At 45.5% G+C, this 25,648-nt stretch overlaps 1 protein-coding gene across 1 annotated transcript; it reads left to right on the top strand.

Moving 5' to 3' along the window:
• Positions 1-1,706: 1,706 nt before the first annotated feature.
• Positions 1,707-24,460, top strand: LOC309603408 (E3 ubiquitin-protein ligase RBBP6-like; the record flags this gene model as incomplete). Its single annotated transcript, XM_082338264.1, has 18 exons — positions 1,707-1,872; positions 4,392-4,491; positions 6,177-6,215; positions 6,880-6,916; positions 8,371-8,415; positions 10,753-10,841; positions 10,958-11,054; positions 11,838-11,977; positions 12,891-13,063; positions 14,408-14,511; positions 14,959-15,224; positions 16,951-17,047; positions 17,128-17,206; positions 17,300-17,357; positions 18,560-18,922; positions 19,283-19,384; positions 20,083-21,816; positions 22,897-24,460. 18 exons carry the CDS (start codon positions 1,707-1,709, stop codon positions 24,458-24,460), a joined length of 5,253 nt encoding a protein of 1,750 aa, XP_082194390.1.
• Positions 24,461-25,648: the final 1,188 nt, after the last annotated feature.

The following is a 25,648-nucleotide window of genomic DNA, read 5'->3' as shown; positions in this document are numbered from 1 at the left end:
GGCGGAAGGGTGCTGTGCTTCCTTTCTTCAGTGAAAATTCGTAACGTAGGGGCCTGTCCTTGTACCACTGAGAATTCAATGGGACGGGTACCCAGGAGAGTAGATTTGGGGTAGAGGATAGGCTTTTAGTGCCTATCCAACAGTCGGGCTTATTTGCCTCTGCTGCTGTCGTTTGGAGTGTGGCGATGGCCCAATTATGGAATGAATGCGTATAATCCATATTCCACCCCAGGCTTATAAGCAAGGCTACCATATTAAAGCCTAGGCTTCCAAATCACTAGTGACAGGAAAAACAAAGAGACACAAGTAGCAAAACTAAGCATCCCTTGGCTATAGAGGACAGCACTGAAATCAAAAGGGTTTCCTGACTCCAGAAAACCAAAAGGCATTTAGAGATCTAAACCAAGCCGTGGTGGAAGCTCCCTCGTTAGCCCCGCCAGACTCTAACAGGTCTTTTATATTATATTTACATGAAGAGAAAGGAATAGCCAGTTGGGCCAGAACCGTCTGCAAGCTGTAGCATATTAGTCAGCAGAACGAGACCTGGTAAGGCAAGGCATGATGTCATGCGCTAGGGCTGTTGCAGCAGCAGCGGTGAGGACTGAGAAAGCAAGAAATATTGTCCTGGGGCAGCTCCTATCGCTCATGGTTCCTTCTTTGCTTTTTAGTCCTCCTCCCCAGAGTTCAGGCAACCGTGGATGTGCCACGGTTGGGAAGTGGGGAAGTACCTTGGTTGATGGCAAGAAATAGAAATGGTCGTGGGCTTCTTTGACTGAACTTCCCATAAATGCACCCAAATACACTCCGACACCCTGAGATGTCCCCTCCCTTCGCTGGCCCTGCGGCGCGGGCAGCCGAGCGCCAGCCGGCAAAGGCCGCTGCATCTCCCCCCGGCTGTCTTGCCCTGGCTGGCTGCTGACAGGAGGGGACAGTGGGTGGTGACAGCCTGGGGGTGACAGGAGGGACACCGCAGGCCCAGGGCTGTTGGGAGAGGCACCACAGGCCAGGGGCTGGCGGGAGGTGACGCTGGGTGGTGAAGGCCCGGGAGGTGACAGGGGGACACCGCAGGCCCAAAGCGGGGCAGGACAGCGGGCGGCGACAGGCCGGGGGGACAGCAGGGACACCAGCGGCCACGTGAGGCGCGGGGAGGTGGGTGCGGTGTGCCGTTGTGCGTGCGCCATTATGTGTGCGCGGTGACACGCTGACGGCAGCCCCTGCGGTTGTTGGCCGGGAAACCCCTCGGCGGAACGTTGGGGCAGGGGCACCCGAGTTGCCATAGTGAGCGGTTGGGCCGAGGTGCGCTGCGTGCGGAGAGGGAGCGGAGGCTGAGCCGGGGCCGTGGGGGCCTCTCCCCGTCGTCCACTCGCCCGCTTGGACTGCGAGGAGGAGCGGGCAGGAGCTGCCGCCGCGGCCCAGCTCCATCGCTGAGGGCTGTGGGCAGGGGCGTTGCAGGGGCGAGGGCCGGGGCCTTGCAGCACCGCCGGGATGGAGTCCACCACTCGGCCTCCATCAGCCGAGTCTGCCTGAGGCCAGGGGGCCTGGCCGTGGTGGAGCGCTGTGGCCTCTGAGCGGCCTTGAGCCCAGCCCGTGCTGCTTGCCTGGCCCCCTCCGTGGGCCCTTCCCCGAGCTGCCGCAGGCCCTGTCCTGGCGCGGAGGCTGCGACGCCGTCTGCTGCGGTAGACGTCGTCGCGGAGCAGGCACCGACCATGTCGTGCATCCACTATAAGTTCTTTTCCAAGCTGAACTACGATACAGTCACCTTCAATGGGCTCCACATCTCCCTGTGCGACCTGAAGCGCCAGATCATGGGCCGCGAGAAGCTGAAGGCGGCCAACTGCGACCTGCAGATCTCCAACGCCCAGACCCAAGAAGGTGGGTGGGGGTGGTGGGCACGGGGTGGGACGCGATAACGGGATTCGGCCACAGTCGGTAGCTGTGACTTGTGCTGGGGGCCCGACAGAGCTGTTGTTTTGTCGTCGCTGTCCTGACAGCTACCTTCAGGGCTGTGTTTTAGACACGTGTTTTTAGCTTTAGTCCTTTCCGATTAAAAAAAAAAAAAAAAAAAAAATTAACTTTTTAGTCTACATGGTTTGACTTCACCTTTAACAAAATTTCCTCACCAAAATGCATTCAATTAATTGAGGCAAAGGAAAAATAAATGTATGAAAGCCAACTGGCCCCAGGTCCCTTCCCACAACGAGCTCAGCAATGTCCTCTGCTGTATGCAAACACTCTTCCACAAATTCTCTGACTGCTGGCTGAGCCAGTAGGATCCTTCAAGCACCAAATACCAATATGGGCCATGATGAGTGTCCTACACAAATAAAGCCGTTACTTCACCAAGCTATTGTCACTCCTCAGGTGATCCATTTAAATGTGGACTGATTGACTTGGAAGGTGAATTCATTTTTATAGCAGTCTGTCATTAGATGGCTGGAGCTCTCTTCAGTGTGCACTTAACAAGTGGATTGAAAACAAGCACGTACCTGTCTCTCTCCAGATACATGCACGGATAGTCGCTTCAGAAGGCAGATGTCAATGCTTCTCCTCTAACGGTCAATGAATTGTCACAAGACACTAAAAGAGGTCTTATTCCTCTTTCTGCGTCGTACACCCGCTGTGCGTGTTCAAATTGACCGCTGCAGGCTTGCATGATTTGTGAATCAAAGCATTGGTTGCTGTCCTCATATATACAGTCTCTTTCTAGGAGAGGTGCTGCCGCTTGCAATCTTCTGCAGAACCCCCGCAATCCTCAGTTGGGCACAGGCGTAGCAAACCCCTGCCTTTTTGTGGAGCCACTGTTGCTTATCGCGTATCTCTGAAATCAAAACCCGGTGGTTTGTGATCTGGAGCAGGAAGAATATTCTGCACGGCTTCGTTCAGCAGCTCAAAACCTTGAAGCTTGGGGCTTCGAGAAGTGCAGCTGGCATGAGCTCCCCGTTCTTTGTCTGGGCCTCAGTACTGTCGGAGCTCCTGCTCCATCAAAACGTCCCAGGGCAGGCCTTTCTTGACAGGGGGCTGTGCAATGGTTAGATTTTCCTTTTGAGAAGAGCTCTAGGGGTTGGTTTCAGGATATGGGCCTTCTGGAAAAGCTTCTGGTTTTGTCAATGGTAGTCCTTTCTAGGACTAAGACACTGAAAAATGGAGCGTAAATTGTGAAATATTCCTATTTTGTATGTGATCACTGAGCAAAACCACCCTGACAGAGCTTGGCTGGGTATGCAGCATCTTTGGTTTTCAGACCATCGTTCTGATTTAGTCTGTGAAGGTAAGGGCTTTTGATATTGCAAACTGTAGGCAGATTACAGGGAATGGCTGCTGAGAGTGCTTTAACATATTTAGTCATATCCAGCTTGTGGAAGTGCAATATCAAAACCATTCTCATGGAGAGATCTTTGCATTTTAAGCTGTCTCAGTCCAAGTGTCTCAGGCAGGTGGTTTTTTGTTGGGGCCTTGTGTAAAGGTCAGGCGGCTTTCCTCCTCTTCAGCAGACTGACATGGTGTGAGCCAAGGCAGAGCATGGGTAGCTTCAGGCACACGCTGTTTTCGAGAGGCTTTCCGAGGCTGCCTTCCTAAGGAATTTCCTTTGAGTCTCTCTGCTCTGCAAAAAGTGAATGGAAAGTATTCACGTTCCTTTGGTTCGTTCAAACGAGATGAGCAGCTGAAGAGGGGAGATACCGCGTTGGAGCCCATTCTGCCCTGCTTGTGAAAGCAAGCTCAAAAACCGCCCAACATTTCTGTGATCCAAATTCTAGAACTGCCAGCCCCGTTTCCATTTCAGTGTAACGAGCAGCTGAGAAGTGTGGCTGTTGATGGATGAAGCTCCAAGAAATAGGCAGCGAGGGCAGGCTCTCTTCCGTGTTCTGTCCGTCCTGAGCACCAGCAGCGTAGCTGAAGCGTTTTTAGTGAACGGCTACTGAAGCAATGGCGCAGAGTTTCCAGGCTTTAGCGCAGTGCCTGTTTTGCTGCAGGGCAAGCTGGTCAGGCTTCAGAATCTGGTTTATGCAGGTGAGACTTTGCTGCTGTTTGTTTTTCTTCAAAGACCTCCTGGGTTTGGAGCCCAACAGCAGCAAAAGCCACTTCAGCTAGGTCAGGAAAGAACCTCATGCATTAGCAGAGCCTCCTTTAGTGACCCTTGGGACCATTTTGCTGTTGGCATTCCAACTATTTTAAAAAAAAGAACAAGATGGTGCTGCTTGTGTTTGATTATCAGACCTGAAGATTTCTTGAACTGTACTGTTAGTGTGTTGAGATGATAAAAGCGCGATGTTACACATCAAATTTTGCTTTGACATCTGTGAGGGGGTTCTCTGAAGTGCTGTGTAATTAGCTATTAATACACATTCTTAGGAAGCGACTAATGTTTTTGTCTGTATTTGTGTTGTTTGCAGAATACACCGATGATAACGCCCTCATTCCTAAGAACTCCTCGGTCATCGTTCGAAGAATCCCTGTTGCAGGAGTTAAAGCTGCCAGCAAACCCTACGTGATGTAAGTATCCGTAAAGCATTGCATTCTTTGTTGGGGGTTTCAGTGTGTTAACTTTTTTATTGCTCGTAGTTTACAGAGGCATTCCGATTGGATCTTTCTTGTGAAAGCTGCTGTTAGTTTTTGTTGTAATGGGGTAAATTTTAATGTATCTGTCCCAAAGCAGACTTACCTTTTCAGACCTGCTGGGCCACGGGGTTCAACCTCCAACAGTGGTAACTTTTAAGATGGTTTCATTGGGTTTGTTCTTGGGGTTGATTCTTCTGAGAGCCAAGTTGTGGATCCTGTTTCCTCTACATGGAGAGATTCCTTATTCTATGTGTTTGCTTTGATGGCTTTTATAGTACAGACAGATAGGCATTGTAGTGTAAACTTGTAATTTGTTCCCATCTCCGAAGAGTCTGCTTCTCGGGGTTTGACTCTTCCTTGCATTTGGGGGAGGGAGGGGGAGGGATATGGCAGCTCTTCTTACCCCCCAAATCTGGGGCTTTTGCACGCTAGCTCTAGAGGACAGACCAAGAGTTGCCGGCTGGCGAACCATGCAAACAAGAAGTTCCATTCAGAAGTGATTCTTAGTAGTTTCCTAAAGACAATGTCCGTTTCAGGCAAGAGAAAAACAACAATATCCTAAAGTATATTGCCTTTTGTGCAAGTACGATGAAGGAATGGTTAATCCTTTCCAAACTTGAAACTCAGTAAGCCGTTTAGCACGGTACCAAATGTTACTAGTTATCCTTCTAAGTCTGTTTTTACCCTGAGGTGATACCGGTGCCCCAGGTTTTAGTTCTGTATTCCTAAGATTCACGGAGGACAGAGAACCGGGCATATTGATTAAAATGACAGCCCTTCAAATGCAATCCCGACTACAGGATTATTGCTGTCATTTATGTATTCATGCAGTCCAGTTCTATATTAGCTCCACTGGCATTGTTTGGAGGGTCCTGTTTGCCAGCCTACTTAAAGATACACCTCTCCACCACAATTAGTTGATATTATTAGCTTGGGGTTCTGCCACGTCTTTCTAATGTTGGTTCTCAGTAAATAAACTGATGAGTTACAGCGTGTCTTGAACCAACAGTACAGGAGCATCCTGGGACCCAGGAAGCCTTTGCAAGCAAAAACCCCTGAATTAATGTGGCTCTGCATGTAAACTTTGGGCGTATTACTGCCGTGGTTGTTACAGTGCTTTCAGGCGCTGCCTGGTAATTCTGGACGCCACAGCGTTGTGCTTATAAACAGGGCCTTGTGTTGGGGGTTAATTTCAATGCGTATGCTTAGCGCCGTCTTGTCAATGCATCCTCCGTTTCGGGTTGGATGGCACCCTCTCCTGGTATTGTAATGCTGCCCTGAAAGGAGAGGAGAGATGCTGCTAGCATCAAAGACCAAATAAATGCCTGCATGTGGGGATGAGGAAAGAATGGCCCTCTCTCTATTTGTACCTAAATTCCACTGCAGCCTTTGAATTGCCTCTGCTCATGGCACACTTTGGAGGATGTATGAATTGTTTGCTAACGCTATCAGCGGTTGCATGTCTGATCCATGATGAGTAGCATGCAGGTACAGATCAATGAGTGTGTGGAATCTCAGCGAGTGTTCAAATGTAATAAATATTTCCTAAACTATTGTAACATTGTCAAGATTATCTTAATGCAAATTCTGGCAATCAAGACCTTTTTCTTTTGTCGCAGGACTCCTAAATCGCACAAAGCCCCAGGAACTGCTTTCAGGTGACCTTTCTATTACTATTTTGAGTCAATATAGCATACGTAACACATTTAATATTTTGGCACTTTCATAGCTAAATATGGCAGATACCTGAGCACAGGGCTTGGGCTTCCACAAAGCAACCCTGTTCTAAAGACTCTGCTGCTGACGGGTTTGGTATTTCTTTGTCCGACGGCTGATTTTTTTAACATAAGTGCACTTGCACTTCAAAGTGTCTAGACTGTCCCTGTTCTTTCTTAGAAACTAAAGTGCTGTATCTGGTGCCTATTTGTAACGCTGGGGGCACCCACATTGGCTAAAGTGACCTTCGTGTTTTGGTGGCTGATTATGGAAGAACACAGACCTGTAGTACAGACTTTGTATTTTTGATATTTCCATAGCAGAGACAAAATACCTGAGGGCTTGCTCTTGCACTGCTGTGTTCTATAGCTGTAAGCCTTAGAGTAATTTGTGACAAAGTAGAAACGTGATTTGGGGATTTTTTTTTAGTTGCACTGCATGTACCAAGGGAGAACAGTTTGTGTATATGAATAAATTTCCACATGTACGAGACTATCGGGACATAATGTTTTGATATTCAGGTTTTATAATCGGTTTTCACTACTTTACGTTGGGTACAAGTGCTTTATTTGAAGTTCTGATCACCTTTATTTCTTCTTCTAGAAGAAGTCGAACTGAGCCAGCGAGTGGCACATCAAGAGCAGTATGTAAAACACAATCTCACACTTTTTTCTACACACTGCCCTTAATTCTAAACAATGCAGCTTTGTAGTAGTTTTCCAAACATGAACTTAATATCTTTTCCAGTGAAACATAGCATATGTTGTAAATACAATGTCTTTGATTGGGCATAGTAAAAACTGAGTAATGCCATTATTTGCACAGCTCTGATGTGAACGTTGGTATTTGTGCCCAGTAATGCGTTGTATTTCGTACTGAGTCTGCTAGAACATGTCCTGAATGACTTTGTGTTGTACAGAGGACGCGTGATCGGTTTTAGATCATGTAGGTTCAGGGTTTGCACAGCTGAACGTGGTGCCGTGTTCTCCATCTGGCTGCCTAGAGCTGGCAAGATGTATGTTTGTACAGCTTGTCGTGTGCTTTTTGTTTCTTTCAGGAATAAAGCACTGGAAAGCTTGCCAATTGTTGTTGAAGAGTAAAGCAGCAAAATTGAAATGAGTTAAGAGTTTTTTAAAAAGCATGCACAAAAGCTTACACTTTGAATATTTCTTCGTTGTCTTGTCTTGTGTTAGCTATCATTCTCCACTTCCACATTTGCGCTCTTGCCCTAATGTTACTACGCCCAAAGCAGGAAAGTGGATCCTTTTTGACTTCGATTACTATTTCAGTAACAGCAAGGATCTCTAGTTGGTGTTTGTCCTTCGAGGCTGCAGAAATGCAGAGAGTCATGGCCGTTGTTTTAGCACCGTCAGGCACAACTGTGGTCCTTCCTGGCTGAATTTTTAGTTTGGCCAAACTCTCGGTCACCTTTATTTCAATAATTTTAGCAGTTGATTTTTGTCTAGACAAAGTGGTGGTTACTTGTATGGCTGATGTGTTGGTGATGGATTGGTGTTCTTATTTGGGTTTGGTGGGGGACGGTGAATATTCTTAAACTGGTGGACAGGAGGGGCAGAGTTCATGTTTCAGGGCATATACGCCTGTGCTTTATTTTGACGGGCAACTGTACTGCGTTCATAAACCCAAACCGTGTGCATTTCTAAATGATGAGACGTTAACTGCTTAATTTACAAACTACACTGAAAAGAAGTCTCCTGTCGTGATGCTTCCTTCTCAAACAAAGTCAAGTATTTTTTTAAGTCCTTTTGAGCTGAAAATTGACAGCTTCCTTACCCTTTCAGCTTTTAAGCAGTTGTGAACATTGGACAGGGGTCCTTCTCTGCGATATTCTGGAGCAGTGAGTTGATCGCAAGCGGGTTTGGTTCTTTTAGTTTCTTCTCATGAACCACATAGGCACTCTTAAGCTGTCATAGGCTTGGACTTTGTTTTGAGCAGATACAGATTGCACTAGGTTAGAAATGCCTCTTTGAGTGACACTCAGAGGACATAGCGCAGGCTCTCAGGCTACAGCAGAGGTTAACTATTGCTGTGTTTTGATTGTAGAACTTGAATCTGTGTTTCATTTTTTGTGAACAGATTGATGACTCTTCTGCATCTATTTCTCTGAGCCAGCTTGCTAAGGTATGTACGTATTCTTGTCAAATACTTTAAAAAAACTGTGTTAGCTTCATATTTTTAAGTCCTATACCGTGATCTGTAGCTGGATGACTGTTGTAATGTGAACACAACTTTAATTTAATTCTTAGCAATTTAAAGTTTTTATTTTAACTTTAAAACGTGTGTATATTTTGGTACTATCCTGTAAAGAGGAGTTACCAGTATGGGAACTCAGCCTCAACATAATGTTGCAGTATTACTCATCTGCAAGACACAAAGCAGCAGCACTTCGGAAGCCGTTTACCGTTTTTCCTATGTTTTGTTAATTTTGCGTTGGAAACTAACACACTTTTTACAGAAGAATTTAATTGGCTGTAAGTTATGGCCATTTCAAGGGGGTTTGCAACAGCCAAAATAGAAGCGCTTCTGGAACACGGACAATTGCATGGCTATTTTTGAATTTCTAGTCCTTATAGTTCTAGATGCATTCTGCGGATGCTGCACAATTTCATCAATTGTAGCGTATCTACAGTGGACACCACGATCTAATTTGTTTGAATGCAGACTGTGTAAATTGTGTCAGTGTACCTAACTGTCGAGAGGAACATGCCGATGCGCATGTGTGGCATTTTAGCAGATGTGCCCTTCTGAAACGGTTGTAATGCCCTGTTTTGCTATGGAGCTGCTTGCTGGTTTTGCTCAGCCAGGTGTCACTTTGTCGGGGAAAGCACTAGTGATGGCCCTTTGTGACAGGCGTAGTGCTAGCCAACTGAATTCCTAGTCTGCAAAGTTACAAAGATTAGAGAAGGCAGGGCTTAATGCAGAGGAGCTGGTTCTTTCTTCTGAAAATAAAGGCTGGAGTTCATTGCCGAGAAAGAGAAATCTCTCCCCACGGGTAACTTCTTCCCTCTCTTCCTGCAGAAATTAAATTGTGTACACTGGGGGGAAGGAAACATAAATTTGTTTGGAAGGCAGCCACCAAAAGAAATTGGTCTCCATTGGTGCTGTCTCTGAACGTGTCCTTGGTTCTGTAAACTCCTGTGAAGTTTTACTCTGAAATGTGAAAACCTGTCCAAGTAGGGCACACATTGAAGCTTTTGAGAAAATTTAAGTATTTCAGAAAAATACAGGAACATAGCATAAAGCAGCTCAAAACTGTTACTTGCTCTGACCTCTTCAGTGCAGACTGGCTTAGCATGGAGGCAATGTGTTAGCAGGTTTCTGTTTTATTATTCCTATGTATGAAACGCTATGTTTGAATTTTGGTCTATTCCTAGTAAGGTTTTGTGGGTTTTGGGTGTGTTTTGTAAACCGTTTGGGTTCAAACAAACGAGTCAAGTATCTGTAAAGTTTTCTATAAACATTAATGATTTCATAGATGTCGATCTGCATTATGTGACTGTGGAGAAAAAACTGTGTATATGAAACAACCATTTCAGAGAATGTTGAACCTGGTTGGTTGCTTTTGGGAGTGAATGCATCTAAAAACAAAAGCAGGAGTGGTTGACCTGCATGATCAGTGCCTGAAGGTCCAGATCATTTACAGTCACTCCCTCAGGCCCTGCTTGTATCTGGGCTGGTGTGTAATAAAAACATTGGAACAAACACGACTTAAAAGAAAAATCAGCTACCTTCAGTAATTCTGGATAAGGTTTCTATTACGATTTGTATGTTAAAAGGACACAGTAAACTGGAAAAACCGGCAGGTTTTGCTTGCTGCAGTTAAATCGCTGAATATGAAGAGGGTAGCGGGGGGGAACGTGCAGCTGGGACTGCCTACAGCACATCGTGGTCCACTGACAAGAATCTTTTGTCTTGCTGAGGGATTATAAAAAGCTTGATTCCTTTTAATGCTTCTGTGTCTGAAGCTGAATTTCAGCCAGCAAGACCCACTTCCCCGACTCTTGTGTGTCCTTTTACTGCTGCGAAATGTAAATAATGGTACTTGCCTGCATCTTTTTCAATTAAATGTCCAGGGGCTATCTTCTGCTTCAAATAGTCTGGGGCTTAAAAATCCGTTTAAAAGTGCTGGATAGTATAATTTTTCCTACACAGAGCTTCAGTCCACTTGGAAGCACATTGGATTGGTTACAGGAGTCTTTGTGTGAGGTACAAAGAGAGCCCAAGGTTTGGAGTGCCCAAGAAGGCTCTTTTCAAGTAGGTTCCCAGGCCCATAAACCCCCTGCAGTGGCCTAAGGACTCCCCAGCGCATCTTCAGCACGGCTCTGTTTTCTGTCAGCGGCTGTTTTCATGCAACCTCAGCCCGCGTTGTGCTGCTCTTTGCAGGATCGGGGGAGTGGTGGTGTCTTTGGCCGTGTGGGCTGAAATGTGTTTCTAATGTGTGTATTGCCTGTTGAACAGACTGCCAATCTGGCTGAGGCCAATGCTTCTGAAGAAGATAAAATCAAGGCTATGATGACACAGTCCTGCCATGAGTATCATCCAATCAAGTAAGTGTTGATAACGTCCAATCTGTTCTTTGAAGATGATGGAAAAATCGTAGAGATGTTTGTTTTAACAAGAGAGACGCACGCATAGCTTTTTCTTTTTCCCAAAAACCTTTTAGTTACATGAAGAAACCCTTGGGTCTGCTTCCACCATCATATACCTGCTTCCGTTGCGGACAACCTGGCCACTATATAAAGAACTGCCCAACAAATGGGGTAAGATTGAGGGGGACTTCTGGTGTTACTTGGGGGTTCATTTTTTTACCTTGGCAGTTACCTAACAACTACATGACTGCTCATCTTTGGAATTGTTTCTCTGGGGGTGAAGCCCTTCAAAATTCAAGGGAAACCTGGAGTTGTAAATGTAAACTTTTATTTTTTCCAGGTCATAGACATTCAATATGTCCATAGATCTTTCTCTGTGAACTTTCATGCATATTTTTAGATATTCCAATATCATTGGAAATGTTTCTGGTTTTAACTCTTTTTAACAACAGTTCACAGTTTTTAGTATTTCGTATAAACCCAAGCTCCTTTCTGTTGACCCCACCCGCTGAATATTTGCCTGTTTTAATGACACAAGCCTCTGGGTGAGTATGCATGCCATTTACCGTTGTATATGCGTGAGGTATGAACTGAACCTTCATATACAGTTCCTCAGTGCCTGGTTCAGAGCACTGAACTGAGCTTGCCCTGGGAATTGCGCTTTGGAGGAGGAGCGGGTTGGTGTCTTTTCTGAGCGGAGGGCAGGCTAAGGGATATTTCACCCTTAAGGAACCTGAAGTTAAGCCCAAGAGTGTCGACGGCGTTCAAAACACTGCTCAAGCCTTGGAACACCCTGGCTATATTCATTTAGGAAAATAAGTATTTTAGTCAAGCAACCCTTCTGTTAAGGAAAAGGAGAGGATTAAAGGCTTTTGCTGCTTAGAATAATCATGGACATGTCATTTTAAGTGTGGGTCTTAAGATGAGCTATGTTTGCCTTTCTTCTCTTAACAGGGCAAAAATGTTGAGTCTGTTCCCAGAATTAAAAGGAGCACGGGAATTCCACGGAGTTTCCTGATAGAGGTGAAAGATCCCAATACAAAGGGTGCTATGCTAACCAACACTGGGAAGTATGCCATACCAGCTATTAATGCGTAAGTAGGGAATTCATTGGACCGACCCAAAAGCGAATGAGAGAAACTGTGCGTAAATGTCTGAGTGGCCAGGCGACCAAATCGGCCAGCCTCTGTAATTGCAGGGGAGGAAGCATTGTCGTTGTATCTGAACCTTAAAATCTGTGATACTTTCTAAGATTAAAATAGGGTGGCCCTACTGCTCATGGCCCTGGAAGCTGGTTAAACTAGTGCTGTGCTAAGAATCTGTATTTCTGCAAAATATTTCAGTAGTGTTGACAGTGGGAGTTGTTCTCTCTGAAAGCTCGTTTTGCTGCTGGTTTATGTTTCAAAGGCTTCTTGCAAAATGTAACCCATCGCCGTTGGACTGAGATTTCCTCCCCCTCTGACTTTTATCCAAGCTCACGTGTGAAACAGGCTGAAGTTTCCCTGTTGCTCTAAACTCAGAAAATCCAGCAGTGGGCTGACAAGAGGGGCTGTTACGAAATGCACTTGGTAGCACTTCTGCTTTTCTGTCGTGGATCTCCTTTTGTAGAAGCTGGAACATAGACTGCCCTTATTTATAAAATGGAATTACTCGGAGACTCACTTCATCCTGAGCCTGCAATTTACCTTTACCCCCTGGCAAAGGAGAGGTGGGATTCCTTGCACCCAATTTCTAGCTGTCAAAACATTATTGTTGTAGTTGGAGCCAATTTCTTAGTTGATCCAATGAATGGGAGAGTTCTGCAGAAGGAAAATTGTTCCCCCCTCCCTCTTCTGGTCTTGTGGCTATAGAAAAGCAGTTTAAACGAGATGCCTGCGTCTTCGAAGGCTAGTGTGGAGCGAGGAGAATTCCATCTCTTGTCTTCCTTTGATAAAATCCTACGCTTGGAAAAGTTTTCCTTTCCTCGTCTTTCACTTTTTTCTTTTTCCTCCCCTCCCCCCCCTCCAGGGAAGCTTATGCCAGAGGCAAGAAGGAAAAGCCACCCTTTTTACCCGAGGAGCCGTCCTCCCCCTCCTCCTCCCATGATCCCGTTCCAGAGGAGCTGCTGTGTCTCCTTTGTAAAGATACAGTGACTGATGCCGTGGTTATTCCCTGCTGTAGAAACAGTTACTGTGACGAATGTAAGTGTTACTCCCAGGTTTGTTAATCCCAAACATCAAACTGATCTTCTGAAAGCAGACATAGGAGATAACGGCATTACTTTGTCACCAGTTCGATTTAAGACTGAAGTATAGCCTGACTAGGAAAGGACTCTCCTTGTAGAAAGGAAAAAAAAAAGGCAGAAAGCTTTTTCCCCTTTTTATGTATCTCGTTAAATCTCTTTACACGCGTGTCGTGGTTTAACTCCAGCCGGCAACTAAGCACCACCCAGCCGCTCGCTCGCTCCCCCGCAGTGGGATGGGGAGAGAATCGGAAGGGTAAAAGCGAGAAAGCTGGTGGGTTGAGATAAAGACAGTTTAACAGGTGAAGCAAAAGCCGCGCGCACAAGCAAAGCAACACAAGGAATTCATTCCGTCCTTCCCATGGGCAGGGAGGAGTTCAGCCATCCCCAGGACAGCAGGGCTCCATCACGCGTAACCGTTACCTGGGAAGACAAACGCCATCACTCCCAACATCCCCCCCTTCCTTCTTCTTCCCCCAGCTCTATATGCTGCGCATGACGCCATACGGTGTGGGATAGCCCTTGGCTCAGCTGGGGTCAGCTGTCCCGGCTGTGTCTCCTTCACACTTCTTCTGCCCCCCCGGCCTCCTTGCTGGTGGGGCGGTGTGAGAAGCAGAAAAGGCCTTGACTCTGTGTAAGCACCGCTCAGCCATAAGGAAACCATCCCCGTGTTACCAACCCTGTTTCCAGCACAAATCCAAACCATAGCCCCCCACTAGCTACTATGAAGAACATGAACTCTGTCCCCGCCCAGACCAGCACAATACGGAAGGACGAGTATGAGAAGAGTGCGTAATTGTGCAGGAGATTCCAGAATTAGATAGTGACTGCATTTATTTGTCCACAGCCCTTTCTCTCATACAAAATTATATAGCCAGCTCTGGTGATTTGGTGTGGTCTGCAACAAACGGATAGTCAGGCATTTAATCCGCCTTCTTCTCCACCGGAGGGTTGGTTAAAACCTTCAGAACTCAAACCTCCTAATGTGTTGAAATGTGTTTTCTTCATTAACCTTGAGGTTAGTGACTTCTCACTGTACTAGCCAGCGGAAAGAAGATCAGTCGGAACATCAAGGCACAGCCTCCTCTACATCTTCAGGTGTTGCATGAGTGCAATATCAAACCGTATAGTTATTTGCTGCAGACTGGAAATTTTTTACACTGTTGAACATTGATCGCTCCGTGCTCTCAATTCAAGACCATATTCACCCATTAACCACACACTTGTGTTTAGAATTGATTAGAGCCCAAAAATACTCCTTAGTTTGGCTAAAAGCTGTTTTGATGATTCTGATGATTCACAGGTATTAGAACAGCGTTACTGGACTCTGAGGAACACAGATGCCCCACATGTCATCAAACAGACGTTTCTCCTGACGCTTTAGTCGCCAACAAGTCCCTACGCCAGGTAACACGATGACTTTCACGTAAACTGTTGGCAAGGAAAAGTCTATTTTTCAAAAGCTGAAAGGGAAGAAGATATTCATTTACCTCTCCTTAAGCAAGGCTAAATGGAGTAAGGCTCAATTTACTTTTCAAATACGTTATCTGTTGTTACAGAAGCTTACAACTCTTTAGAGACAATCTGGCAAATTCAGGTCACCCTTTTGTTTAACAGGCTTGTCTCACTTTCAAACTCAGTGCTAACGCTGGAGTACTTTAAATACAGCTACTCTGAGTTGCAAGTCATGAATATCAGTGTTCAGTGTGATGTATCCATACATCTGTATGTTGATTCATTTTAGGACTGATAGCATTTACAGGATACACAAGGAGTTTTACTCCGTGCAGGCTTTTCTTCGTCTGTCTACTGAAGTTTCGTATTAACTTTTTGTAAATGCTTTCCTGCCTCTAGGCTGTGAACAACTTCAGAAATGGGACTGGCTACGCAAAAGGGCTCCATAAGCAGGTTCAGCAGCAACAGCAGCAGCAGCCGCCACCGCCACCACCTCCACCACCACTCCTGAGGCAAACAACAGCCCGCAACCTGCAGCCTCTGCTCTGGCCAACAATTTCCAGCCAGCGGGATCCACTCATGAGTCCACTGGCTTGTCTGGCTTCTTCTTCTGTTGCTGCTCTGTCATCGTTGGCCCCTGCTGAAAAGCCAGGTGGACCTTTTTGGTAAGGAAATCTGTAGATCAACACGAATATAAAAGAAGTTAGATTGTTTCTCCTGAGCTTCTCAGCTAGCGATTTCTATAGCATTAGTGACAGTTCCAGAGAACTGTGGCCGTTCTGGGTTTGGGTTTTACTTTGAATGAGGACACTTTAATAATTTGGAAGCGTGCCTCATGCAAGAATTTTCTCCAAAGTATTTTGGTTTGCTTCTCTTACAAGTCATTCAGTACGCGTTGACCCTGAAAGAGGAACTTTTTTCCCCCAGGAGCCCTTTGAGTTTAAGTGGCTAGCAATTCCTAAAGTAAGCATTTGGTTATGTCAGAGCTTCTGGAGTGCATTCATTTCTCTTTAGTACTGAGGAAATAATCGTTTCCTGAAAAGTGAAAAAGCCCAATGAGAGGTAAAACTGACCAGGTGTTTCACATCACTTTTTTCTACAGTATTTCTATCATCAGTATTATAAGTCAGAGTCATTCTCAGTAATGCCGTGTAGTCAGCGCCGCACGCAGATTTGGATAATAAACATTGAAACACTGTAAATTTGAAGTCTTTACAAACATTTACCAACAAAGTCCTAGTTGGCAACCCAGTGAAGCGGTATGAAAATACATGGAAAATCTGTACTGTTGTTGAGGGCTTCTGTCCTTTCGATTTTATGCCTGGAATGCAAAGAGCCACTCTGTCCAGAAGACTGTCAGGCGCAGCTGTACCGTTGACTACAAAGGTCACAAGTCAAAAGAACCTCTAAGGCAGCCACTGAGCCAGCACATAAACGTTTCCCAAGAGAATTTCAGTTCTTGCATCTTCCACAACTGAGAGTCAGTGTCTGGGCTATACGTACTCCAATCCTTTTATGTGCAGCCAGCTTACTAAAATATTTTTCCGGTGAGCCCTGGCAGCCAAGAGGGCAAACTGCATCCTGGGATGCATCAAAGGCAGGGGAAGCAGCCAGTGAAAAGAGGTCATTATCCTGCTGTATTCAGCGTTGCTGCGGCCTCCCCTTGAACACGGTGTGCAGTTCTGGGCCCCACAATTGAAGAAGGAGGTGAAGGTCCTTGAGTGCGTCGAGAGGAGGGCAACAGAGCTGGTGAAAGGGCTGGGAGGAATGTCCTCTGAGGAGCGGCTGAGGACTCTGCCTTTGTCCAGTTTGGAGAAGAGGAGGCGGAGGGGCCACCTCATTGCCCTCTGCAGCTTCCTGCGGAGGGGACGTGGAGAGGGAGGTGCTGATCTCTTCTCGGTGGGATGCAGTGATAGGACACGTGGGAATGGTTCCAAGCTGTGCCAGGGGAGGCTTAGACTGGACATGAGGAAGCATTTCTTTACCGAGAGGTTGTTCAAACCCTGGAACGGGCTTCCTGGAGAGGTGGTCGATGCCCCAAGCCTGTCAGTGTTGGAGAGGGATTTGGACAGTGCCCTTAATCCCATGCTTTAACTTGGTCAGCCCTGAATTGGTCAGGCAGTCAGAGCAGATGATCGTTGTGGGTCCCTTCCAACTGAAATAGTCTAGTCTATTCTGTTCTATTTCTCGTTAAATGCCACTAGTCCAAACAGACTTCTCGTCAGTGCTTCATTTGGAATCGGCCAACTTCCCATTTGTACATCTGGAGAAGATTATTTTTTCATTTTTTTCCCCATTTACTATAGTCAGCCTTTTCTCACTTGGGACTTTGTATTTCAAGTAGCACTTCAAAACACTGTTTGAATAATAAAAATTTGGGTTTTTTTGTAGTGATGCCGGTACTGTTCTGCCTCCTGCTGCGCTGGTGAGTGCTGCTGGGCTTTCTAAATCTTCCTTTCAGTCAATCGGCAGTTTGGTGGAAGAGAAGGTAAATTTTATTTCAACATATGCAGTGCTGCTTGTATTTTAGCAGAGCTTCTTTTCCAACTGTTTGCATTTATTCACAAGGGCTGTCGGGTTCCTGTAGTAAGACAACCAGCGTTACCAAGTCTTCTGGGCCCCCAAGGACACTCAATACACACAACTGGTAAGCAACTATAACTTGAGAAGTTCTTTTCAAAACTTATCTTCAGATCAACTGAATGGGATTTTTTTCTTTTTCCTCTCTCCACGCCAAAAGGCCATCCCAGGAGAGCCAGCGCAGTTCGCTCAGCAGCTGGCAGACCAGGCTGGGAGCTGTAAGTATGCTACAGAAATTCAATATATTCCTACTTGTAACCTGTTAAACGAGACCATAACACGTAGCTTATACAGTAAATAATAATGTAATAACTTAAAGCTGATTTAGAATGAAATAAGTGTGCACAGATAGTTGTGGAGAATACAAGTGGTAATTCGTTTTTAAATGGCTTCGTTTGAATTGGCTTTAACGAAGGGGATCTATGCTTGCAGTAAGAGTATTTAAAAGAAAACTGCAGCACATGATTGAGAAGAGGACTCTGAAAAATGAACACTGTTTGAAGAAAGCATAATTACATACAAAAATGAAATATCATTAAAGGGTGAGGTGGAAAGCCACCCTTCTGATCACTGGCTGAATAGGGCTGGAGAAATTGATTTCCCCATAGAAATCAGCCTCCAACATTCTTTTTTACCAACTTAGTTGATACTGATTGAGCAAAGCATTGGATAGTCAACACTGTGTTGTGTTATTTTATAAAAATTTTGAATGTCTTCAATTCAGTCCTCTGAAATAGCCAAGCTGCTTTCTCTCAGTTGGAGAGAGAGAGAGGAGTCTGTTTTCTCTATTATTGCAGTGTCAAGTTAGTCCTTCCTTTTGGTACATATTTGTTATAGATAGATTGTAAGGGGGCATTGTGTTCATACTATGCTAAAGATAAATAAAAACAAACCCCAGGATCCATCCCACAGATTGTCTAAAATCTCAAATTCAGTAAGCCCGAAAATAACAATTTGGGGACAAAACCAGGCCAAACACATCCTCATGAGGCAACAACATAGGAGGCTTATGTGGAAGAAGTTAAAAGAAGTTTGAGAGAAGATGAGTTAGTATTTGTGCAGTGCTTTGAAGATCAGAAGTGTGAAGTATTGACCATATCAAGGAGTGGCAGAGGAGCGGTGGGCACTTGGCACAGGGGAGATGGGAGTGTCTTTCAAGCACGGGCAGCCTCCATCCACAGGCGCAAAGCTGAGTATAAGGAGAGAAGACTGAGGGAACCGCTGGGGCTGGGGATGTGGAAGGCGAGTCTGAGGATCAAGAAATGAGGGCAGTCTCTAATGAACAGACAGCAGGGAGAGAAATGCTTAAGTTGAGAACAAGAAGTGCTCGCCACCGTGCTCCCGCTTCCTTCGCCTTCCTCTTTAAAATTGGGGCAGAGTGTAACAAACAGTGACACATGTTTTTGGGTTTCTTTAGAAGTTCAAATCGAGGACGCCCGCCTAGTGAACGTACCCAAAGGACTCAGGCCCCAGCACTGCCACCATCAATCGCCATCTTTGTGCCTGTGCCTCCACCTCCCTTGCATCCTCCACCACCCCATGCCCTTCCTCTCCCACCGCGGGTACCACCGCCCCAGTTGCCTCCTCAGTTTCCCCCTGGTCAGCCTCCAGCTGCTGGGTGCACTGCCCCCCCTCCAGGATATCCCCCAGCTCCTGCCAACAGGTCGCCAGCTTGGGTACCAACAGCAGGACCAACGGCTCCTTCAAATACCATCCCAACGACACAAGCACCTCCTTTACCTAGGGAGGAGTTTTACAGAGAACAACAGAGACCTAAAGAGGAGTAAGTATTTGGCTCAATGAAGTTGCGTTGGTTTTCATTTTTGTATCTCTTGCGATAGTATATCGGACTGCAGTTACACTAAAGTGTGTCTGACATAAGCAAAGATGACCTAGTGGTTTTTGCAATATTCTTTTTCATTGCAGGTGAAACCATGCAAAAGTAAACCCAGACAAATGTCATTCTAAAGCTTTCCCTGAAACTTCTAGGCATTCTAAACTGGCTTTGCTTAACTGGGATGTTCACCTTTTGCATTTGCGTGCCGTAGACATTTTCTCCTATCGGCCAGGGTTTGTTTCTTGATGTCTTTTTGTAAGAAAGGTCAAACTATCCTTGTAAGAAAGGTCAAACTTCTTTTAACAGGGAGAAGAAAAAGTCCAAATGTGATGAGTTTACAAAGGATTTTGGTAAAGAACCGATGGAATATAAAAAGATTCAAAAGGAGCGTAGGCGTTTGTTTTCCAGGTAACTGCTTTACACGTCCGTAATGGAGAAGCGGGTTGTCTAGAAGAATCAGGAGGAGTTCGCCTCCACCTCTCCATCGTCAGATGGATTGGATGAGTCAAGGGATCAGCAGCGACAGGAGTAAATAGTCCTGGGTGTAAGATTGCAGTACAAGTCTTTTGCATCCTGTACAAATTGCCAAACCAGTAGTGAAGATGAAGAGACTCAGCTGGCATTTTAAAATGGAGCTTTGCCGTCTTCAGGCTAAATCGTGTTTTCTTGGTGTTTGATACTGCACTCTAGCCATTAAGACTTGCACCTTTTGCATCTTACTGCAACAAAAATGATTTGCACTGCAGGTAGTTGTTGAGTAGTGAAAAATGTGTGCGTTCATGTACCAGTAGAGGCCAGTATACCCCGCCTTAGATCAATCAATAGCTATGGTAGTTAATGTCATAGAAGTGGGTGGAAATAGGCTTCCCCTTCCTGTATGTTGGTACACTAACAATGCAGCAGCTGTTCTGTCTCCTAAGCAGAAACTTTTACATACGATCAAGTTCTTCAGTTTGCAGTAGCAGTATGTCAGCAGCTGAAAGAAGCTTTGGCATTAGCCTGTGGAGAGGAAAAGAAACCCAAACCAAATGTGGGAGGAAAAAAACTGGGGAGAGCGACTGTTTTGAGTTAACTTCACTTTTTTTGTGTTTTGTGTTTTTTTTAAGGTCCAAGTCTCCCTATAGTGCTTCATCTTACTCGAGAAGTTCATACACCTACTCCAAGTCAAGATCAGGTTCTTCCCGCTCTCGCTCCTACTCTCGATCCTTTAGTCGTTCCCATTCTCGTTCCTGCTCACGATCCCCACGGTATTCAAGAAGAGGCAAAGGGAAGAGTCATAAATATCGTTCTAGGTCAAGGTCATGGGGTTATCACCATTCAAGGCTAAGAAGATACCGTTCACGATCAAGGTCTCCAGTGTTTAGAGGCCACTCTCCCACTACACGGACCGTACCTCGAGGGGAAGGAGGAAGGGAGTATTTTAACAGATACAGAGAAGTTCCTCCACATGATATGAAAGCGTGCTATGGCAGATCTGTTGACTTGAGAGATCCATTTGAAAAGGAAAGATACAGAGAATGGGAAAGGAACTCTAGAGAATGGTACGAAAAGTTTCACAAGAGCTTTGCTGTTGGCCCTCAACCTCCGCCTCCAGTAAACAGGGGCAACTTTTCTCCAGATAGGTTTGGTCCGCCTGGGACCAGACGAGAGAATTTGCCACAGGCTTGGGGACGTAGGGAGGATTATCCTGGTGGGCAGAGCCACAGAAATCGTAATACAGCTGGAAATTACCCTGAAAAACCTTCTGGAAGAGAGAGCCATGACATCCGAGATGCTACAAAATCCAAAGAGAAGGAGGTGGAACATCCACTGGGAGATGGCAAAGGAAATAAAGATAAAAACCCCCAGAAGAGAAGAAAAGGGGATGAGAATGAAGGCTTTCCCAAAGCTGAGTTGTTAGAAGGTGCGAGGAAAGCCAAAGAGCCAGTTCCAGCAGCAGATGTTAAAATGGACTCTCTGTTCATGCTCCCAAGAAGAGACGATGCCACCCCTGTGAGAGATGAGCCTATGGAAGCAGATTCTCTTGCTTTCAAACCAGTATCTGCAAAGGTGAAAAAAGAGAAGGAGAAGCCAAAAGCAAAAATTGACAAGACAAAGCGGAAAGCAGAAGTGGCTGTTCTGCCTAAGAACGACAGCATAATAAAACCAGCTAAAGCTTCCCAAGAGGAGGTGGACAGCGATCGTGAAGAATCTCCTCGAATGGAACCTGCTGTGAAAAAAGTGAAGGAAGAGTTGCCAAAGACAGACAGTGTTAAAACCTCTTCCTCTCAAAAGGCTGAGAAGGCTCTTGGTTCCCCACGGAAAGCTCACCCCAAAGTTACAAAAGATCACCCAGAAACCAGAGCAGCCAACGAGGAAACGGCAAAGAAAGACCATCGAAAAGAAACCAAGTCGGAGAAGCCCTCCAACAAAGAGGGCAAGTCAAAAACACCTGCTGAAAAAAGCAACCCCTCTGATGCAAAACCTGAACAAAGAAAACGAAAAGTAGATGAAAAGGTTGCTGAAGAACATGAAGCGACTTCCCTAAAGGCCTCTAAACCAGAAGCTGCTGACTCGAAAAGACCACCAAAGGGGAAGACTGAGCCTGATGGTGAAAAAGGAGAGCAAACTCCAGAAGAGGATAAACCTGCTTTTCTTAACAACCCCGCCAAAAAGATTAAACTTAACCAAGAAACTGGCAAAAAGGTTGTGAGTGGAGAAAATGTGCTACCTGCAGAAGAACCTGGTGAGAAAGCTGAGCCGAACAGCAGCAAACTTAAGCAAGAAAAAGCAAAGGGAAAAGTAAGAAGCAAAGGAACGGCAGCTGATGGATCTAGTGCAACTCTGGTACATTGCACCAGGTACCTCATCTTTTCTTTTCCTATTCTTTCTTTCCTCCCTCCCCCCTGCAAACAAATGTAAAAGTCTTTATGGTGACTAATGAAAGGAACAGCTAAATCTGTGCTAAATGAGTGAATAATCTGTGATCTTTCCTGCTAAGCTGTACTTGGGTCAGAATCAAATTTTGTGAAAGAAAACAAGCAGTCTGTACTGCCCAGACAGCTCATAAGGTTAATTCATTGATGACGTCTTTCACCCTTACTTCTGGGACTTTTTTCCCCCCTTCTTATTCATTATATGTTGACTCTCTGAGGAGTCCCCTCGAGGTTTTCCTTCAGATCCAGCTAAAGGCAAGGATAACAGACATGTCTCTACCATGCAATATGTTGCCTTTGAAAAATTGCAAGGTGCTGTAATGATCTACTTTTGTCAGTGTGAGATGAAACGATACCTTGCAGAAATAGCAGCTTGGTTGCCAATATCTTGTACTGATTTGAGCTTTGAGCACAGTGCCGTGTTGACACAGCTACACTGCTTCCAGCTCAGTGCCAACTTCTTTGAAAGAGTGAATCTAGTGTGAAGCTGTTATTACGTACATTTCAGCATCTAAAGAAGCCGGACAGCGCAAACTCAAACCATTTAAGACGTCACTGGAGACTTAAGATAGTGTCTTGATATTCTAAACAGTTTTTAAAACGTACATTTTTTCTGAAGAAGAACACTGGGACATGAGAATAAAACTGTGGTTGTGTATACCTCTCCCTAATTGCTTGCTTAGATGTCGAAACAAGAATGTATAGCTAATTTATCTACCATTGGTAGAAGCAGGACATGAAGGAATTACCAGGTCAGACAGTCCCCAATCTGATAATCTCGTGTCTTTGTTAATTAAATGTAGAGTAGGAAGGTACTAAATTAATTGATTGCTCATAGTCTTAGCTAGTGGACTCATCCTTTCTCTCGTCTGTTCCCTTAATTGAACATCTTTTGAAAAAATACGCAAGATTTAGAATGGAAACACAAGCCGTTTTCTAAACTGTTACAAAAGATGGCGGTGTGTATATCTCACCCACGATTAATGTCAGCTTTTTTCCTCTTAGCACTAGTTCTACTGGAGGAAGCCCCGTTAGAAAGACTGAAGAAAAGCCAGACACAAAACAAACTGTCATTAAGACCATGGAGGAGTATAATAATGATATCACAGCCCCTGAGAAAGACATCCTTATTATGATCCAGGTCCCTCAGTCAAAGTGGGAGAAGGATGACTTTGAGTCTGAAGAGGAAGACATTCGATCTACCCAGGTGCCCGCAACCGTAGGAAAACCTGCTAATGTTATACAAAATGCGAGTGCTAAGCCACCAAACCCTGTAAAACAGAGTGAGAAAGAGACGGAGCCTTTGAAGGAAAGACAGAAAACTACAAAAGAGGTGAGTTATGAAAGCTCCCAGCATGACGCAAAAAGTTCAAAAAGTTCGATGTCAAATGAAAAAGGAAAAACCAAAGACCGGGATCATTCTTTGTCAGACAAAGACACCTCTGAGAAGAGAAAGAGCAGTGTTCAGCAAGAAGAAGACCCCTCAGAACATGCAACCGAGCAAGGAGATGGAAAAAGTATTTCCCAATCTTCCAAAGACCGCAGATTTTCAGAGAAGCCTGATACTGGCCATGGATCCGCTGCTAAAGACTTTACTCCTAAGCAAGACAAAAATTCTGACCGTGATGGCAACAGAGATTATTCTAGTTCCAAGCGTAGAGATGAAAAGAGTGAATTAGCAAGGGGAAGAGAGTCCCCTTCTCAAAACAGAGAATCTACGTCAGTCCAGGAGAGTAAGCCGAGAGACGAACGAGCAGAGCTGTCCGAAAAGTGCACTGGAGACGCCAACAGGAGCAGCTGCAGCCCTCCGCCTGAGCGGCAGCAGTCTGATCACAAAGCTGCTCACGATTCCAAGCGCACATTGGAGGAACCCAAACCTCTAGATATAAACGCAGGAGAAGAGAAAGAGAAGCACGTACCAGAAGTAAAGAGCAATGAAGAGAAAGAGCCAGGTGGTAATAAGGCACCTTGGAGAGAGGAATCGCCAGATGTAAAACATGAGAAAGAGAACGTGACTGGACAAAACAATAAAAGTGTTGCCCAGCCTAAGCCTCAGGTAAGCAGCTCCTCGCCGCTCTCTTCTGATCGAACGCGAGACACTGATGAGGCTGCATTTGTACCAGACTGCAATGAAAGTGAGAGTAAGGTATCTGCAAAAGGTGAGGAAGCGGCAGGGAAAACTCATGACGACCCAAAGGAAAAGGCTGTTGATAAGGTGAAAGAGGATACAGCAGCACCTGCTCCAGGTGACCGGCCTGAAGCAAGGCGAAGTCAAAGGCAAAGCAGTCCCAGTGTTAGGCGCAGCCGTAGCCAAAGCCCTTCTGAGAGTCAGACTGGAGGCCACAGGAGCAGTGCCAGCTCAGGAGAGAGGCAAGACAGCAAGAAAAAGAACAAGAAAAAAAAGAAGAAGAAGGACAAGAAGCAGAAGAAACAGAAGCAGCAGAAGAAACACATTGGAAATGAAATGGAATTGGAAAAGAGCCACAAACACAAGCACAAGAAGAACAAATGGAAGAAGAGCAAAGACAAGGAGCAAGATGACCAAAAAGTGAAATCTGTCCCTACATAGAATGACAGATAATGAAAAAAGACTTAATTCCCAAGTCATCTGTATTAAACTTTGTTGAAATGTGAACGAGTTCAAGCATTGCAAATGATGACATGAAAGACCCTGTGTTGCACTTAAAAAATTGCCGCTGGATTGTTTGATTTTTACATCGGAGCTTTAAAAAGCGAACATTTTGTACAGAATTGTGAGTTGTGACCACGCAACATGAAAGGCGTTGCTGGGGCCTCTTACTTTTAACCACCGTTAATTAGTCTGGCTGGAGTTTTCTGTCCTGAAAATTTTCACAGTTGAATTTTCTTTTAATTGCCTGGCAGAAGCAGCTGGTATCAGTTATAAAATAGCAGCAGAATGATTTGCAGAATACATTGCAGCCTTGTTATGTCACTTCTTGATTACAATAAAACGTTTTCAGTAAACTACCCGGTGTGATGAGCTTTTCAGTGATAGCTGAACATCAGCAGAGCAAAGCCTAGTGACAGAAAAAAGCCGCCAGTAAAAGCTTGCTGGTAGCTGACATGTATGAAAAATAACGTCCACGGGTTTAATTTTGCAAAGAGCGGTAGGACTTTCAGTCTTCTGAACGGATGCCATGTGGGGAGGCGCTGCCGAGAGGAAAGCCAGCAAAGGGGAAAAGAATTGGAAGGTATTTACATATTTGTATGCAAAACACTTTCCTTCCAAGAGGAAAACCCCAGCCAAGTTTTCTGAAATGCAACCAGAAACAGAGAGCTAAACCAGCCAAGACTGAATTAACCGAATGAACCACTCAAGGGTGCCTTCAAGTTAGGGGTCCAGCTTCGAGCTGGGTGTCCAGCTCCAACCCACCCCTGACCCCGAGGTGTCACCAAGAGTCTGCAGACCTCAAGGAGAGCAATGGGGCTGGACCAGGCTGTGAAGCCTGGGCTGCTCCGATCCTGGCAAGGGGATCGATGCGGCCTGCAGCCCAGGCAAATCCTGCCCGTCCGTGATGGGTGTGCTCAGCCCCTTGACCAGACTGCCCGTGGTTTGGGGCAGGCTCTGGAAGAGGGAAGGGCCTGAGCCATGGCCAGGCTGTGAACTCCTCTCGTTTCAATCTGATCATCGAGTCCAACCATTAACCTGTCACTGCCAAGTCCACCACTAAACCATGCCCTCGAGCACCACGTCTACCCGTCTTTTAAATACCTCCAGGGATGGAGACTCAACCAC

The sequence above is a fragment of the Platalea leucorodia genome (assembly GCF_965183815.1).
Source record: "Platalea leucorodia genome assembly, contig: HAP1_HAP1_SCAFFOLD_76, whole genome shotgun sequence".
Lineage (NCBI taxonomy): Eukaryota > Metazoa > Chordata > Aves > Pelecaniformes > Threskiornithidae > Platalea > Platalea leucorodia.
This window is presented reverse-complemented; position numbering and strand designations above follow the sequence as displayed.